The 19,206-nt window shown below is 24.6% G+C and overlaps 1 protein-coding gene across 5 annotated transcripts; it reads right to left on the bottom strand.

Moving 5' to 3' along the window:
- Nucleotides 1-1,666: 1,666 nt before the first annotated feature.
- LOC113548972 lies at nucleotides 1,667-16,426 on the bottom strand. Of its 5 annotated transcripts, none has more exons than XM_026950090.1 (12): nucleotides 16,349-16,426; nucleotides 11,345-11,469; nucleotides 10,508-10,546; nucleotides 10,309-10,450; nucleotides 10,078-10,197; nucleotides 8,524-8,725; nucleotides 4,411-4,484; nucleotides 4,229-4,321; nucleotides 3,816-3,887; nucleotides 3,376-3,491; nucleotides 3,123-3,195; nucleotides 1,667-2,476 (listed from the first exon to the last, which is right to left on the bottom strand). In XM_026950090.1, the coding sequence occupies exons 4-12, from the start codon at nucleotides 10,411-10,413 to the stop codon at nucleotides 2,264-2,266; spliced, it is 1,068 nt and encodes a 355-aa protein (XP_026805891.1). In that variant the 5' UTR covers nucleotides 10,414-10,450; nucleotides 10,508-10,546; nucleotides 11,345-11,469; nucleotides 16,349-16,426; the 3' UTR covers nucleotides 1,667-2,263. The 5 variants fall into 5 exon arrangements, with proteins under 5 accessions (XP_026805891.1, XP_026805892.1, XP_026805890.1 ...); XM_026950091.1 differs by having other exon boundaries at nucleotides 10,309-10,396; XM_026950089.1 differs by lacking the exon at nucleotides 10,508-10,546 and having other exon boundaries at nucleotides 10,309-10,486.
- Between the last annotated feature and the right edge of the window lie 2,780 nt (nucleotides 16,427-19,206).

Raw genomic sequence — 19,206 nt, 5'->3', positions numbered from 1 at the left:
TGAACAATTTTTACTTGATCACTATATTTAAATTTTAAAATATATTAAACCAAGAATGTTCAAGACATATAGACTACAGTGTAGCTTAATAATTACTAAAAACTATAGCTTTTGTGTTCTAAAAAATATTGTTAAAACTCATTGAATCAATACTAAAGAGTAAAGACTAATTATGCATACATTATTAATCCATAAATAGTATATAATATATATATATATTTTTTTTTATTAAGCATTGACGGATATACAATTATTTTATTAGATAACAAAAATAAAATTAACAAGTAAACAACAATGGTTAATAAATTATTTAGGTGAATTAACTCTAAAATAAATCATTTTTTTAATATTATAACAAAATATATTAGTAAGAAAACGTAATATCATTATACATTTAAATTTATTGTTAGGTATTCTTTATGCTAAAAATAAATAAATAGTAGTATTTTAAAATATTAATCGTATATATAATCAAAAAATAATACATTTTACACAAAATATACAACAGTATTATGTATCGTTTGGGTAGAGACACATTTATATTTTCAAATCGGAAACCGATGAAAGGGATAGATTTTATTTAGGAACACCAAATCTTTATAACAATAATTACATTTATAATTTATCAAATAAATGAACAGTTGCAGACAGTTATTTTAAATGAAACATTACGTGGTGTCATTAGTTGTTTGTGTCCACGACAATTTTCATTTTATAGTTGTAGTTTCTAGTGATTTATTTTATAGGAGCGAACATATTATTACAATATTTGGATTATGGATTTGCAATCATATAAAATTTATTATGACATCGACAGTTTTATTTGTAAATGAAATAAAAAAAAATTAAATCTTAGTACATAATGTATAACGATAACATATAATTTTTTTTATTAAAACAATTAAGTCTAAAGAAAATTGCATTTTTCGATGAATAAGAAAAGAGAAATCTGAAAAAAATATTAGGTACTTGCTTATGTCTATAATTATATTGCATTCAGAATTTTTTAAAGTGAAAAGTCGTTAAAGTACGTTTAAAAAACATATCGCACATTAATTTTAATCGATGTTTAAATGGATAAGTATGTTTTTGACATCGTTATTATTGTATTATCTTTAGAGTAGAGCTCAAAAGCTATATTTAAAATAAGTAGTGTTATTTCGTTTATTTTTCGGAAAACGTTTTTCTTGAACACAGTCCATATTGTACACATACATTATCATTCGTTTGGGAATTAAACTTATAGTATTTTGTATTTAAAAAAATTATTTTTTTTAATTTCTCAACAACAATTCAAACTTAATTAAAAAGAAATAAAACACAAATTATAAATATGTAAAAATAACCGTTTTTCAAAAATAATTTTCGGGAAAATTGGAAAAATAAATCTAAAATTTTAAATAATAGAAAATAGAGCTTCACGAGCTTTGAGAATCATTCATCTAACTTCACTTACTTTAAACTTTGTACCTATTATATTATTTTATATTTTAAATGTGATAATATTATAAACATATATTATTATTATTGATTATAGTTATAATTTATAAGACACGATTTAAATAAAACATTTAAAACAATGAAAAAATATTTAGAAAAAAATGAATGTTTAAAAAACATTTTAAAACGATTGATTGTATCATTATAAATTATGTAATTCAAGTGTAAAATTTAAATTTTATTTAAAAAAAAAAAGACTAGGGAAAAGCTGGTCAAAGATATTTCAAACACATGTACCTATATTTAATGTTTTTTGAAATTTAAGTTATTCGTTAAATTGTCTATCTTGCTTGTACTTATAAAGTCTTTTTGGGTTACTTAAATTAAGATTAAAATCATAATTCAAAATTATTCGTGTTTAATTTCAAATCCAAGAGCTATTGCGGTAAGTAATAATACGTTTTAAATATTATTAAATGTAAAATATAGATCTATAAATAGAAAATAGGAAAAAAATAAGAATGTAGAAAAGTAGAATTGCAGAACTAATAGGTATATTATTTTGTTATAAACGTAAAATTGTAATAATCATAATTGTAAATAATTTTATTAAGTCGAACAAAATTTGAAATCGGGCCATGTGCAATAAAGATTAAATTTTATAAATAATGAAAATCGAATTTCTGAACATTATCCTACGAACTAAATTAACACATACGTTTACTCATTAGTCGTTACATAAATGTTAAAAGTACCGCTATTCCCATTGTGGTCGACTACAACTGAATATTATAATAAACGAGATAAACTGTAAAAAGTTGATTTATTTTTCAGGTGATTTTTTGCAATCGCTGCAATTTTTTCTCTCTTCTTTTTCTTTTAACCTATTAATTATAGGAAGTTGATAGAGCATATACTCTAGATTTTCTTTTTGTCTCGTTGTTCCTTTTGGTGCTCCACCACCTGGTCTACCCCAAAACTCATTCCAATTTTCATGGTGCTTTTGTCCTTCTTGTATATCTTCTTGGTGCTCGTGCTACAATTATGGAATTAAATAAAAGTCAAAAAAGTTTTAATAAACTAGCAATAATAGACTTCCCAATGATTTTGATAACTTATTTTGGTAAGCAGTTATTTTTTTACTTTTAGTAATTTTAAAAAAGTAATTTTATTGCTCCTTAATAATTCCTTTATACATCTTATGTTTAAGTAAATGTGATTAATCGTAATGTTGTATTTATAAGGTAAATTTTTAAAAGGTGACAATTGTATAAGTAGTAATTATTGATACATATTTTATACTTTACATCTGATTATTATTATATATTTATTTATAAATTATTTAATAGAATTTTATCCTTAGTATTTAAAGTAGAATAACTCAAAAATATTTCGTTTAAAGTTTGATTAAAATATAGGTACGTTAATATTAAAAAAAAAAAAATCATTTGGTTTACAATTTGTTTTAAAACTTAAAGATTCTTTTTTGAAAAACAAAAGTTGGTATGGCCACATAATACTTCATACATTTTGTGAATAATCTAAGTAATATTTTTTTTAACTACACTTGAAAATTGTAAAAAATCAGAATTTAAATATTTCATGTATAATTTAAACATAAAAATGGAATGAACATGTTTTAAAATTACCATGTACATATATTGTATTAATGCGGTTCTTACCTGTTTGCGTCTTTCACGTCCACTTATTTGTCTTTCAAGAAACTTATGATATTCTTTTTCATCGATCAAGAAACTGAAAACAAATCATACAGTTTTATAAATATTTTTAATATCATATTAATTATTCATTAATTGAATCAAAAGTTTTTCATTAATAATGATAAGTTTTTTAGTTAAAAAATTTAAAAATTATTATAATAATATGTTACAGTTAATAATCATGTGTATAATTTGTATAAAAAATAAAACTTGCTTTGATTTAGGATCATATATTTTCGTTATATCACTTGTGTGCAAAGGCCATTTACTGTCTTGTCTTCTTTTTGACGCAAGTAACGGAGCTAACTCTACACCACCCGTAACTGCTTCCTATAAAATATGTAAAATAGATGTTTAATATTTCAAAAGTTTATCATACATGATAATGTATTGTATAAAAACGGAGTTGAAAGATTTTAATTATGTAGTGTTCTCATACACCATTATACGTATATCATATTATCTGAGTTTAATTGTTAGAATATTTAATATTAATAACATATTATGCATTTTCTAATGATAATTTGTTTGACATTATACACCCGAGGCGATGATGAGCAACCATATAATTATAATGATTATTGCAATACTAAATAGTTTTAATAATAATTTTTATATGTATATATATATATATATATATATATAAAGTATTACAATATCTTCAGTGCTTTCTTTATTGTCGTTTGGATGTGATCCCAATTTTAATATCTTTCCATCCACATATCCCTAAAAAGAAGAGAAAATATTATGGTTTTATTATTTCAAATAATTATTATGAACTATGCGTAAGCAATATACGCTATAATATTAAATTACCATGCAAATATTATTATAGTTTAGATATTTGTTTTTAATCAAGTTCAAAACGTATTATAATATTATTTTATTCAAGCCATAAAGCTCAAGCTAATATAGAATTTAAATGTTTGATAATAAATAAAAACACAAACAATAATAATTTATAAATAGTATTATAGCAAAAAGCTCAAGAATTTGATAAAGCAACGATAGAGTTTATCGTTTGTAGGTAAATGTATAATGTTAATCAATGTTCAGAAAATTGTTACCAACGATCGAAAGAAGTTTTTTCCAATACTTTTTGGATCTCTCCAAATAACACCCCCTGGGCATGGTGTACCCCAGGGATCTGCGATCGAATTCTAATAATCATTTTACAACTAACCCAATCAATATTAACATGTACAAATTGTTTGAAATATTTTAATAAATACTATACAATTAAACTTACCAGTTTTTGATCCAGGATCATTTCTTTTCTGCGGTTTTCTTCGACTATTTCTTGTTTTTCCCTGACCATTTCATCTGAAAATATTGCAATTCATTTTTTTACTTATAATAATATTTTTATGTATTGCGCCTAAGGAGCTGGAAATAGGCAACCGTAATGTTTCAGAATACATATTTTACGTTAGATACAACAACGCGAACACAACATGCTATTATGATTAATTTACATCGCGACAGGCATGAATCCAAAGTGAGGATCTAGGAGGTGCCATTCATTTAAAAATATAAGTACCTACGATGTAGAAAGAATATATTAAAGTAGAAGGTGTTTTTAATCGAAAGTTTTCTTGGTAATATTTTTACAGAAACTTCATAGTTTAAAATTGTTATGAAATACTTGTTAGATTAACTTAAATATTACATTTTAATGAATCATGGTTTTGTACCTAATAGTACTCGTATAATAATTAATATTACAATAAGTGTTAGATATGAACTCTAATGTACATACACTTATTTTCAAATTTAAATAATTAGGTAACCAAATTAAATATTAATTATATAAAATATAATATTTTTCTGATTCATTAGCTTATTTTGACTTTATAACAATTAAATAAAATACATTAAAATTAAAATTATAATTTATAGAACAGTAAAAAAAATATTAATTGTAAGAAAAATTAAATATTGTTCCATGATAAACTATCTGAAAATTAATTTCTTATTATATTATTGTGTACAGAACATAGTAAACAGTGCTTTAAAACATTTATATTTCATGAAAATTGTTCCTATAAAATATACTTGGCTGTCCAAAAATGTTTAAAAAATAAAAAATATATTTCGATGTATTACTATGGGACAGATGTCTTTTAATTCTTATATAATAATATACACATGAGATATATCATTATAAATTGTTTACAGAAACACAAAGACTGTGTACTCAAAAAATATTTGTATAATTATATGAATCTATAAAACATTCACAAAAATTAATGTTAATATCCGAAGAATTATAAAATTAGTCTTTGAGTAATTAGTGATGCCATTTACAATAAATCTTTATATTAACGTAATTTTCCATAATTTTGGCATTCGTATTGGCATAGTTTTATGTTTTAAATATAATGCGTATACCCAATACATATTTTCCTCAAATACTTTAGAATTTTAGATTATCATAGAAGTATAACGTCATATTTTTAATTCCTCATTTTTTTTATGGATGTAATTTATTCATTAATATATATTTCAATATATAACCACTTACATACAGGGAGATTCTTTTATAAAGCAATACTCATTTTTTGAAAAAAATTTTCATTTTTTTTTAAATATTTTTTTTACATAATTTCCAGTCGAAATAAATCAACATTTTTTCAAAAATAAACATATTTATTAATATTTTAATTTCTAAAATATTTTATGTTTTTACTTTTTTGAATGACAAAATGCATTTTTAATTCCATATTATTCTGAAGTGGAATATTTTTCAGAATATTTCGATAATACATAAAAATTTAAATTCGAAGAAGTAGTTAATCAGTTATAACTAATAAGTATTTCAAGTAATGGTGAGCAGAGTGAAGAAGTAGCTTCCAAAATGTTGGTCTACTACTTTACTTGTCTACATTTTAAATACTTAGAACTCATAAACTATTCGTCCGAATTTTGCAATTCATGATAATTGAAATACTCCAAAAAATAATCTGCTTCAGAATATGAAATTAAAAATGTGTATTGTCTTTCAAAAAGAAAAAAAAGAAAAAATTTAATTAAAAAAAATAATAATTTATCGACTAGAAATTATGTAAATAATTTTTTTTCAAAAACGTAAGTACTGTAGTTTACTTTCTTCCTCGTCCACTTCTATATTAGTTTTTGAATCAGGGCCGGTGAATCTCAATGAATATACAATATTATAGGTTGGTAATATAATGGACATACAAGTGGTTAACCACTAATTTATAAATTATATGATTGTTTTGTCATTTTATGCAATCATATAATTATTAATTTTTGCAATTAATAAATAGTTTAACGGTAATAAATTGTTATGATAAACGGTCGTTAGGTAATTTAATAGGTGAATGGCGATATCTATTATACCTCTGTATATGAAAGAAATACCATGTTACTTGTATATTTTAATTGTTTTTATTTTATCTATGGGAAAACTTATAATTAATTATTTTTACCACAGATAATATAGACTTGGAAAATTTATAAAAACACAATCAATTTTTAAATACACACATATTTGTTATGCAATACGAATTTTTTTTTAAATGTATTAATAAAATATAATAACGTATGTACATTGTAGAAATATTATATTTTGAAATATTTTAAATATTCATTTATTTATTTTGAAATTATTTGAATATTTTGCTTGTTTATGCTTATAGATAATATTATTAGTGTATTACTAATAATTAACCGGTCTAGGACCATATATCTATTTAAATTATTATTAATTCCTATTATAAATTTAAATTTCTGGTTCATAACACCCGCTATTATAACTAAAAATTCGGTATTTTTATAATTTATTTGAACAAGTAACACTAAAGTATATTTAGTTAGTGGTTGAATTGATTTTTCAATAAAGATAACTAATGCGATTTAATTGAATAAACAATTATTTAGATAGTGCATAATTTTATACATAACCGTATGGCATACTATTGTGTTGCCGAGGTGTGCGTTTTTCAGGCGTTCTTATTAATATTTTGTTTTTTACGGTTTGAAGTATAGTTCTGTTCAATAAGACAAAGTTTCATTTTATATGCATTTCAATTTCAAGGATTTGAAAAATTCGTTAAAATTACGAAAATTTACAAATTATAAGTATTTTGAAATAACAAATGCATAAGATTTTCAATTTTTAAAGTCAAAGTATGGTCATTTATTAAAATGCTCCTCATAAGTATTCGATGCTGTAACTAAAAAATCTAAAAAAATACACCAATAGAATAATTTTTTATATAATAATAAATTCGTAATTTAAATTTAGACGAATTTACGTATTTTAATGATGAATAATAATTTAATTTATTTTTTTTAATAATATTTTTATAATAATTGAAAAACATTAAATGTGAGGGGACGTCAAACTTTTATGCATATAATAAAATTTACGTTAACCGAACCTTACCGCAATCAAATTTTCAAAATTTGTAGATTGGTTTTTAGATATTATCTATTTATATATTATAATATAATCAATTCAATTATTTAATAACAATAATAATTTAATATTATAAATAAATATTTATATTAATTTAATACATTTTTTTTGGAAAAATTTAAGCAACTTATCACAATATTAAAAGTAAAATAAATTACTTAAATGGCCAGAATAGCTATATCAAAAAACACATTATGAACTACACCTAGTATGTAGGTTAAAAGACCACCTCTGCTCAGAATAATTTTTCCTATACAATGATAGGTATATCATTGAATTAAAATTTAGCACACCCATTACAGCGATCCACTCGACACCTACTTTATAACAGAGTGGTATCCGTATTTGCTAATATGGAATTTACTAGATTTCTAGGAATGCATCGTCTCTTATATAACGTAAATATGGTTTTTTTAAACACATTTTAGCTTATAGAATATATTATTATTGCATACAGAATAATCATTGTCTTTTTTTATTTCTAAGTAATTCAATAAACGCTAAGAAAAAACTGCCGAATACTACGTAGAAATGTAAACAAGTTTCGTTTTAAGAACTTTTATGTTTTGACTGAGTTTTGATTACAATCATTTTCCGAATATAATAATTATCAATACTTTTAAATTTATTATAAAAATACATCTGCGTTCACCTGAAATCAGTGAAACTAAATAAATGTCTAAGTCAGATTGAATGATTGGATGTCAGGGCTCATTTTGTATCTTTATGATTTATTGATACAATGATACCTACCACCTAATTTGACAAACAATTAGTTCAATGCATTTAAAAAACGTGTAGAGTTTTACTAATTGTTTTAAATAACTAAAAAAGTTATAGCTTATAAATAACTGTATATTTATTCATATATTTAAATTTAATACACTATAGAATATCATAACACTAAAATATTCTTACCTAATTCTAACTTATATGCTCTCTGATCTTTCAATGGCATTCTATATCGAAGATCATTGTCCACCATATTTCTATCAGGAGCGTGAAATTGAAATCTAAGTTGTGGGTCTTCGATACGGAAGTTTTTGATTTTTCCGGATGACGTCTTTTGAGGCGCACCGCCACCGGGCCTTCCCATTTTTGTCACTTCATTACTAATTTCCTGAAATTGTCCTTAATAATTAATTTTTCATTATTAAATTATACCTAAATATAAATAAATATGTAAATTATAGTACCTATATTGATTGCAAATAATACAACCATGTTATAAAATATCGTTTTGGTATATCTAATTAGATTAATTCAATAAATTATACATTGAACATTTATATTTATTCTATAATAGAAGTATTATAATAAAACTATTATACCTATAGATGTGTATGTTTTTCAACACTAGAATATTTATATTCTTATAATAGAACCAATAATGTTGTCAGTGTTGTCAACCAATTTCAAGTGTATCTAACATAAATTTACATGCAATTTAGTTTGGTTCATAATATAGTACCAATAGAAAGAAAGCATAACATAATATATTTTACATTATATTTTATGTTTTATGTTTTAACCTACGCTGATACTCTATAAATAATAATGTTAGGCTATTAAATAATACATTTTATAGTATATTATAATTTATTGGCGTATGATTTGTTTTAATACTAATTATTGAGTACCTACAGGTACATGATTTATGATTGAGGTATTTTATTCATATAATTTATACTTATATTGAGATAATTTTTTATAGGCATAAGGTCTAGATAAATTTGATGACGATGTACTATTTTCAAATAGTTTTCTTTTTCCCATTATAGTATATATTATATAATAATAATATTAATATTATACATTATTTTAGTACCTATATTACATGAATGTATATTATGTAATGAAGTATAAAGGTTCCGTCAAATAATACAATTTGTTTGACCATTATTTTTACAATTAACTTTATAAAATACACAGACCCACAGTATTATAAATATATTTTTTTTATATTAATAAAGCATGTTTTTTTAGTCTGCTTATAGTTCACACGTAAAATGTTTCTCACATATAACATTAAATATTGATTTTATCTTATATTAAAATTTATAATATATTATGTAAAAGAGAAAAAAAGAGTTTTACCTAAACAGTTATTAAAAAAAAAAACATTTTGAAGTGAGTTTTTACAACAAATAAAACAAATATCTATTTAATGTATCGTGTAATAGAATTAAATAGTATCTTTTTATAGAAAAAAGTCGATATTAATTTCTAATTTTATATATAAACATAATATATTAATATGCATAATATGTAATAAACAGGTACCACCATTTTAGCATAATATAGATTAATATTAATTTATATTCCATTACTTGTAAGAAACAATTTATTTGTATGCTGTAAAATTGTATACATTAGCAGACTATAATACCAATTACCAAGACGAAATTTTAGTTAACGATTTCTATATTAAACTTATTATATAAAATTATAAAGTTACAAATTATCAACTACCTTCCAAGGAGGAGATGGAGGGTCTGCAAATATTTTCCTTTTTCGAAGACCATCGTCGTTGGGAGCACCATGACCAGGTTTTCCCCAAGGATAATAATCATCAACAACCGACGATAGAACCTAAAATAAATAAAAAAATCTTATTACAACATTTGTAACCTACCTTAATATTTTTTTGTCATACGTAAAACACTATATTATATAAATTAAAATATTAGATAACGAACTCACTTCTTTCTGTTCATCACACGTGCGTGTTACAGGTTCCTTTTTTCCAGCAGAACAACGATGACACTCATTATCAGGCATTGTGTTGTCACTAGACATATCACGCATATATTATTATGAAGATGAAACGTTTAAGATGGATGGTCTATCACAATAGTTCACAGTGGTACTAAGAATACGACTAAAACATTTCAACACGTACCTTTGGATATACTCGCTGAGGATTTATACGGTTTTGTGCCTTTTCGGGCGCAGTCAATTGAATTCAATAAAAAAAAAATTGTTTTGACATTTTTTATTACACAACTAATAGTAAGCATCAACAAGTATATTGGCTCTTATTGAATAGGTGGGTAAAGTAATTATTGTTTAACCTCGAAAATTGAGTTTATGGTTCAGCGGTTACGGAAACGACATTTTTTTCACACAAGGATATAATTTATATAGTTAAGTATAACATAAGGAGGTACACCGTGTGTGTTTATTGTTTTTAGACATCATGTAGGTAATATATTATAATATTTTTGAGTACATTTTTAAAATAAATAATTATTTTAATTTTATTTTGCTTAAGTGTTTAGGTAGTATTAATAAATGTGAGCATTTTTTATTTAAATAAATTATTGTCATTACCTATATTTCAAATTGTAATAATATTAAAAAAAATATATTATTATTGTAAAAATTAAATTATTATTAAGTAGTAGTACAATACTTACATAATTAAAATATTAATTTCGCATTAAATATGTAATTTTATAATAGTTAGTCAATGCTGATGTTTATTATCCAAATAATACAAGTAAGCTAAATTATTATGATATTATTGTATTTCATTTTATAACAGAAAACAATATTATCAAGATATTTAATTTTTTTAAATATTTAATTAATTATCAATGATCATTTGGGCACTACCAATATATTTTTTTTTTAGATGTCTAAAATTTATTTAAATGTTATACGTAATTAAAAGAATCAAATAGGTATTTGAGATAAAAGTATAATATGTTTTACTATGGAATTTATTGCCTTTTACCTGTACACTGTTGTGTGTTGGTATGTACGCCCTTGTCAAGAACTACAACTGACGATCGAGTGGGTTACGCGGAGTATTGCAATTGAACTTTTAACGACGAATTGTGCTCCGCCTGGCACCGAATTCTATAACCAAAAACCATCGGTGCTATTTATTATATACAATAAACGGAAAACAGGTCGAAGTGACACGATCCATTTATGTCTGTACCGTCGTACTTTTCGCCAAATTATCGTGACATCCTCGGGTTTTTTTTCATTACAGTTTGTTATTATTATTATATTCTTTTTTTTTTTTGCGAAATGAGATTCAAATGAGTTGTGTACATGAACGTACTTTACTGCGAGTTTAAATTGCGAAACGCCAAGGAGCTAGAGACAATAGGAGCCATGAACGCAATAATATTGTTTTGAATTAATATTACTTTTATTGTATTACACTATGACATTGTTCATTTTATTATTTTAATTTAAACATGCAATTTTTATTTGATTTATAGGCAATAGGCATAATATTATAATGTAAAATATTATCTTTATATAGTTATTGTCGGCATATACATACAATATCGATTATCAATTGTATACAATATTATAATGTAGATGATGCGTGAAATATATGTCTTCGGGATAGTTTGGGCACATAAATATATATTACTTATATTATATGTGCGATATTATAAAGTTCGAAAACCTATTTATAGCAGTTTGGGGTCACCGATATCGAGGAGACCTCCTCGTTCAACGATTGGATACATGAAATGAGTTTGATTATACCAACTGAATATTTTTATTTCTATGTTTTTATGATTTTAAAAAACATTTAGCTGTAGCTTTAATGAGGTAATTTACATATCCAAAGAATATAAAAATATAGATCATGCGTTATGGACATACTTTTAGAGTACAAACATTTTCTACATATTTATTATTTTATCTACATAATATTGTGCCTACTATTGAGTTAATTATTATTAAAATACCTAATTAACCCAACTAAAAGCGTAAAAATACAGGTTCGTTATTGTTATTAGTTTGTTAGAAAGTTTTATGTTTTACAATTGGATACACTATATGGATCATTAAATAATTTTGATTTAATTGATTATTATTTGTTATATTTTCATTTACCAAAAATCTGTAAATAATAATTATTTTATTTTTAATAAACGTTGTTACTAGTTATTATACATAATATAGTAAGTTCTTGAATAAAATTTTAACATAAACAAATCTTTTTTAATAAATATTCTAAGTTCAATCTTTATATAAACAATATATTATATACCTACATTTAATTTATTATTAATTAATATATTTCGACAGCAATGGCTGTTAGTTACAGTGTTTAAATTATGACTACTAACAGTTATTTAAAATGTTTACATTATGTTACATACATTTTACATTTCAATTATATTTTGTCACTTAAATTTGTTAAATGTAATAGTTTTAAAATAGTTTTTAGAGAGAAACAATAAAAACATTTATAGATATGATCTACGTCCATGGATTAATTATGTGACAATAATTATAAAATTATGTCCTTTTCAATAAACAAGTTTTCATAAAAATATTTTTTATATTTTTCAGCATATTAAAATGTATTGAAAAACCTTTAATTCTCTAGATAATAAGAATCAGTGATAATAAAAATGGTTATCAAAAATATTATTATAATTATTGTATATATATATATATATACTATAAAGCCTTAGTTTGGGCATTTATTTTAAGATTTTTAAAATTTTGGTTGCACATTTTATTAGCCATCGCCCATCAGTCTACGCACTACGCACACTCGTGAATGCAGCCAATTATTTTTATAAACAATAAACATATAAATATGTTGCTTATTAAAAAATTTAAATATTTTATATTATTAAAATTAGTTTTTATGTGAGAAAACTATTCGATAAGCTAAATATTTTATTTACATTCATCCCACACATAGTATTGAGAAATCTATTTTTTTGTTTATTATTTATAATTTGATTAGATTTATGATGACGTCTGAACGTACATTTCATAATAATATAATTATTTGAAATTATTTGTTGACATTTAAAAATAACTAAAGTAATAAGCAGTAATGTGGCTATGTTAAGGTTATATACGTATTATACTATTATGTATACAATCTATAAAATCTATTAATATTAATTTAATACATTTTATTTTATGAGAACGAACTTTATTAATATATACATTACATGAATATACCTACTTAAATTAATTCCCAATAGAGTGTTTGCAAATTATATTTGTAAGTATAATATGTAAACATATTTTGATTATAGGTATTCTATGAAAATATATTGTATTGATTGTTTTTGTTTATATTAGTTACGTAAATAATTTTATTTTACTTCATATTAGGTAATATGATTTTAATTTAAAATTAATGGCAATATTAAAATTGGGACGTGACCCATTCGGCTCCCGTTTTAAAAAAGTTACATTTTTTTTCTTAACAGCTCCCGTCAAAAAAAGTTTTACGAACAGGTAATTACCCAAACGGCTCCGGTTTTTTACAACACAAATTCTTTCCCACCTCATACAGACTTAGGACTATCTCAAAAGAGGTGTGGCTAAAGATGTATTGGTGAACACTAAATTATAAAAAAAAATGTATAAAAATGATATAAAAAGCATATATTATTGTGAGTTACATTTTAAAGTTAAAAAAAAATAAAAAAGCATATTATATTATTGCGTTATTGTGAATTAAATTAAGAATAAGTTAAAAAACAATGTAAAACGTGTGTATATATAAATATATAAAAAAAAATCAAAAATTTAAATTATTAGTGAATTTTTTTGGCACAATTTTTTTATAAACTCAATGCGTGTTATTTTGTTCAATGAAAACTCGTCGATTATTTGCGCAATGGGCTCCTATTTTTTTTTCATAAAATGCGTTTACTTATACCAGAGACTTAGAAAAGCTCAAATTAGTATACCGGTATTACCGTTAGCAGTTTGGGAATTTTCCTGTTCGTAAAATCTTTTTCGACCGGAGCCGTTTTGGAATAAGCAAACAATGGGCGGGAGCCGTTTGGGGTGTGCCATAAAATTGAAATTAAAAAAAAATCTAAAGAAATTTACAGACGATGAAACAGTATTACGATTCACGTTTTAAGAAGCATGTTTTTGACAAGTAAATGAGAATTTCTATTTGTATAAATTAACTTCTCATGAATACACATACTTATTTATTAAATGTTACGAAACGTAATAAAACTTTAATTTTTAGTACTTTTTTTAATGTGTTTAAATATTTTATTACAATACAGCACTAATAAAAAACACAATACTCGAAGAAATATTAGTATTGTGTATCTACAAATTTGAATATTGTATTAAATTTGTAAATAACCATTTAAGCCATAGTAAATGTATAATACAAAGATAAATTAATAAAATATTTAGATATAAGAGTTAAGAGTAATAAGTTAACTTTCCAAACATTAATCAATTTTTTTTAACAATTTGTTCACAGTAGCCACTTGCCAGTATACAAGTATACCGCGCACTAGTTTAGTTAGAGGTAGTCATGATGTCTAACAATTACATGTTATTCTATTGGTCAATATTTTGTCGACCTTCTACTGTCAATTGTCATGTGTTTTTAGTGTAAGAATGAAATAATCAATTTTCTTAATGCATAAAATCCTTGAAACAATTTTACATTTGTTTTTATAGTAAATAATCAAAATATTAGATTTATTTAACTAGGTTTCTATCAATTGCATTATTTATATAAGTATGCGGAGTAAGTCAACTTTTAGGCATACAATAATTATTAAATTTAACCTATTTATTATAACACTAACACAATAGTTTATGTAATTTTACATGTGATCTTTAATAATTGTAGCTTAATTTATACATACTTGTACTAATTGTATTTATAATCTAATATAGTCGTATAGATCATATGGGTAATAATATTGAGATAGATAATTATAGACTATATTATTATATAAATATTATATAGTTATCGAGAAAATATAATAATGGATATTAATTGATCTATAATGAATCTACAAATTAAAAAGATTCATTTCTACATATATATTTTAGTATAACATATGCATTTTATTATGTACAATTTATTTTGGGTATAGGTTACCTACAACAATTTGCAAGTTTGTATGCGTCGCAGATAATTTGAACAATAAATATTAAACGTACCTTTATACCTAATGCGCTATAATGTAAAACCAGAATACGATTTTATCTTTATCAAAGGCGTTCAAAATAATATATAAAATGTATTAGTATAAATTTCCCGATTAGTGTACAAATTAAATTGTATAGTAGTTTATTGTAGTTTTTGTAAAAAAATAAATATTTTATAATATAATATATTAAATCAGTTATGAAAAGAGTATAAACTGTAGTTATATTTTTATTAGAGTATTAGACTACTAAATAACTGTAAAATCATAATTGAACCATCATGATAGATAGGTAATATTTAATCGAGTCTATATGAAGTATGATAATATTCATATTTGTGTATAAATTCTAAACATTCACAGTATCTGTCCAAAATAATTAAATAATTAAGATTATTATAATATGTATAATTGTAGGCATCAAATGTTTAAACTTTAAAGTTCTAGAATGTCAAAGATAAGTATATAGTCGGGTGAACTAATAATTATAATCATATTTTATACCTCTTAGTGGTATCTATAACAACGAAAAAAATAGCTAATTTCCGCGAAAAAAAGTAGGTTCAGTAAATGGTATGATGTATCTAGTAATTAATTTTAATCAATACAGAGGTTGACGTCACTACAATATATTTCGGATTACATTCCTCATCATGTTATTTACCTACAACTTACAAGTTTGCGGTTTAATCGCCATTTATCCGATTCACCCATTCGTGACATTCGTTTATAGTGTACCTAACTGTAAAAACTACAATATTCGCACAAATTCGTGTTAGACCTGCAGTTTAGCAGTGACGGCGGCGACGTAACCCACTTACCGTATACACAGCGTTGATTTCACTCATACATTAGTAGGGCCCTTCAATATTTATGTTTGACCTAGTTTTGGACATGCCTCAGTTATCTATATTAATATATTACAAATATTAAAATTTTCTCAGACAAAAAAACACACGTATGATAATTTCACGTTGTTACGAATACATTTTTATATTTTTTTTTATGTATTAATCAAAAGTATCGCATAAGGCTGTTACATAAAATATATTCACACGGTTCCCATACGACTACACAAGACGTTGCGGCTGTTGCAGGCGCGTGATTCCATGGTGGCTCGCGACGTTGCAATGACCAGAGGCACAAGTGAAATAAATTATTACTGTAGAATCTTCATTATCCGAGGTAATGGTGGGGATGGGTCATGCGCGGATAAATTAATACTACGGTTAATCGAGACTTTATTTTTTATATTATCAAATTATTACAATAATATATATATATATTTATATATGTGTGTGTGTGTAAAATGCACAGAGTTATAAAAGCAATGCAACAATGTCTGCAGCATGTTAAAAATTTAGGGTTTGAAATAGTTTAAATATGAAGTAATCAGTCTTTGTTTTGTTGTGGTTTGAAATGATTTTCCCAATATAAAATGTTTGTCTAATATCTATGTATAATACAGTCTAGTAGTCTACACATTATTTATTTAATTATTATCACTTATCGTTCTTAACATACGCACAATATACAGAATATACTGCCTGTGCGCCTATGCCTTTACTTTTGGTACATACAAATTTTCGGAGGAATGATCACGATTCACGGTTAATCGCAAACACGGATAATCGAGGTTTTACTGTATTCGACAAGATACCGTAATTTGAACTCGAACGTCTCGAATAACTAGGAACACTATTTGAAAGATAATTAGAGGGGAGGTGTAGGTTACCTTGTTTGAGAGAAGGCTATAATCACCTCAAATCTCCATTTTTGACTTACAAGTCTAAAGTTGCAGCTACAAGATTAATAAAATTTATTAATATATTTATCATTTTATCATCATAAAAATAACCTGTAATTTCAGCTTTATTTTGAGTGTTTTATTCTGTCTTTATCATTAATCGTTATCATATAAGCTCTTTATTGCACATAAATACATAATACTCAAGAGTCGCATATAAAAGATCAATTTATTATTATAATTTACTTTTATTTGAAACTTAAAAGTTTTGTAATGGAATATAAAAAATATCATAGTACCTATCGACAACTGGCGGTCATCCGGTGGCGGGGTGATAAATTGTATATAGTGCAGTGGCGGAGCGATAACAAATAAGTAGGCACTTTATTACGACTAATGAAAAACAGAACATGTAAAATATAATAAGGTGCCGGAGTGTTGTACACAATAATCGTAGTCAAAATAAAAGAATTTTGGATATATAGGTAATTCAATTATTTAACTTAGTACTATAATTTTTTCTATCGAAAATCCATATGACTATTATTAACTATATATTGTCTATTGCCGTTGATTATTGAGTATATTTAATAAATATTATATTATACTACCTATAATAGATACTCAATGCTATTGCAGTATTTTGTATTACATATTTACTATACAATGTTTACATTTTAATTGATATTTAAATTAAAACTTTAATTCAGCCCACCAAACTTTAGCCTTACACAAGACTGTTAAGAGATGTAACAGAGGATTTCTATTGTTCATTTGTTTTAAATAAATTGCATTGTTTAAATAAAAAATATTATGTGATTTTAAATCATAAGTATCTTGTAAGCATGTTTTTTCGATTTAGTTTTACAATAATAAAATTAAACTGTATGAATAAAATATCAAATAATAATAAAAAAAAAAATAAAAATAACAGTGTTAATAAACACATTTGGCATTTTTATATGCAGTCACCATAAGTTTTTTAATTCATGATCAACATTTTTGTATTTTACAATTTGTCGTACCTACTGTAAACCAATTTTGTCACTACTCTGCATATTATATAGTATTTATTTCAATGTCTTTAATATTACAGTTTAGGAGGTACACAAACCAATAAAAAAAAAAATCAAACATAACTAAGTCACTTCAAGTGTGACTGCAGCGAAAGCCGAAAATATAAAAAAAATTTAGGGGATTTTCAAACGCCCAACAGAATCGTATTAAAAACTAAATGTACCGCCGCGTAATTTTAAGAGTAGGTACCTATTTGTATTTTTGTATATTATACCTATAGACTATAACATAATATATATATAATAAGGTCAGGTGGGGTAAGTTACAAGTTTAATTGATGACTACATTAATATTTTGATATTTATGACCTTTGTTATAAATTTTAATATTTATTACGTACATGCGATGTCAAGATTCTAAACCTGTTCTCAAAATCGATTTAAAAAAAAAAAAAAAAGTATAGGTACATTTTTGCAAAAAAACCTAAAATTATGCACTTTCCCCAATAGACGGGCGAGTGGAAAACGGTAACTACTGGAGCTGCGTTACTACCAGCCAATTACCAATACGACATTATGACGTAACAATTATAGTACTACTGGAATAGGCGACGGCGGGAGCGTAGTGTATGACGTATGAAACATGTTAAATAGGTATTATTATTAAATCATGATCTACACATGGCAAAAGTGCCGGTAGACGGAGGTGGCAGTGCGGTGCACATGGTGAGTGTGACCACATCGTATACCGCTCGACGAACAGGGCCGCACTGAGCACACGTACCGCGTACCCCGCTACCAGCAGACGTACCGTCATCTGCCGCCGCCGCCGCCGCCGTTTGTCGTTCGCGTGACCAGAGGGGAGAGCGAGATTCCTGATTGTTTTCTTCAAATTCAATGTAACATAATACTACGT

The sequence above is a fragment of the Rhopalosiphum maidis genome, chromosome 1 (assembly GCF_003676215.2).
Source record: "Rhopalosiphum maidis isolate BTI-1 chromosome 1, ASM367621v3, whole genome shotgun sequence".
Taxonomy (NCBI): Eukaryota; Metazoa; Arthropoda; class Insecta; order Hemiptera; family Aphididae; genus Rhopalosiphum; species Rhopalosiphum maidis.
Note: the sequence above shows the minus strand (reverse complement) of the source record. Positions and strands in the feature narration are given on the sequence as shown.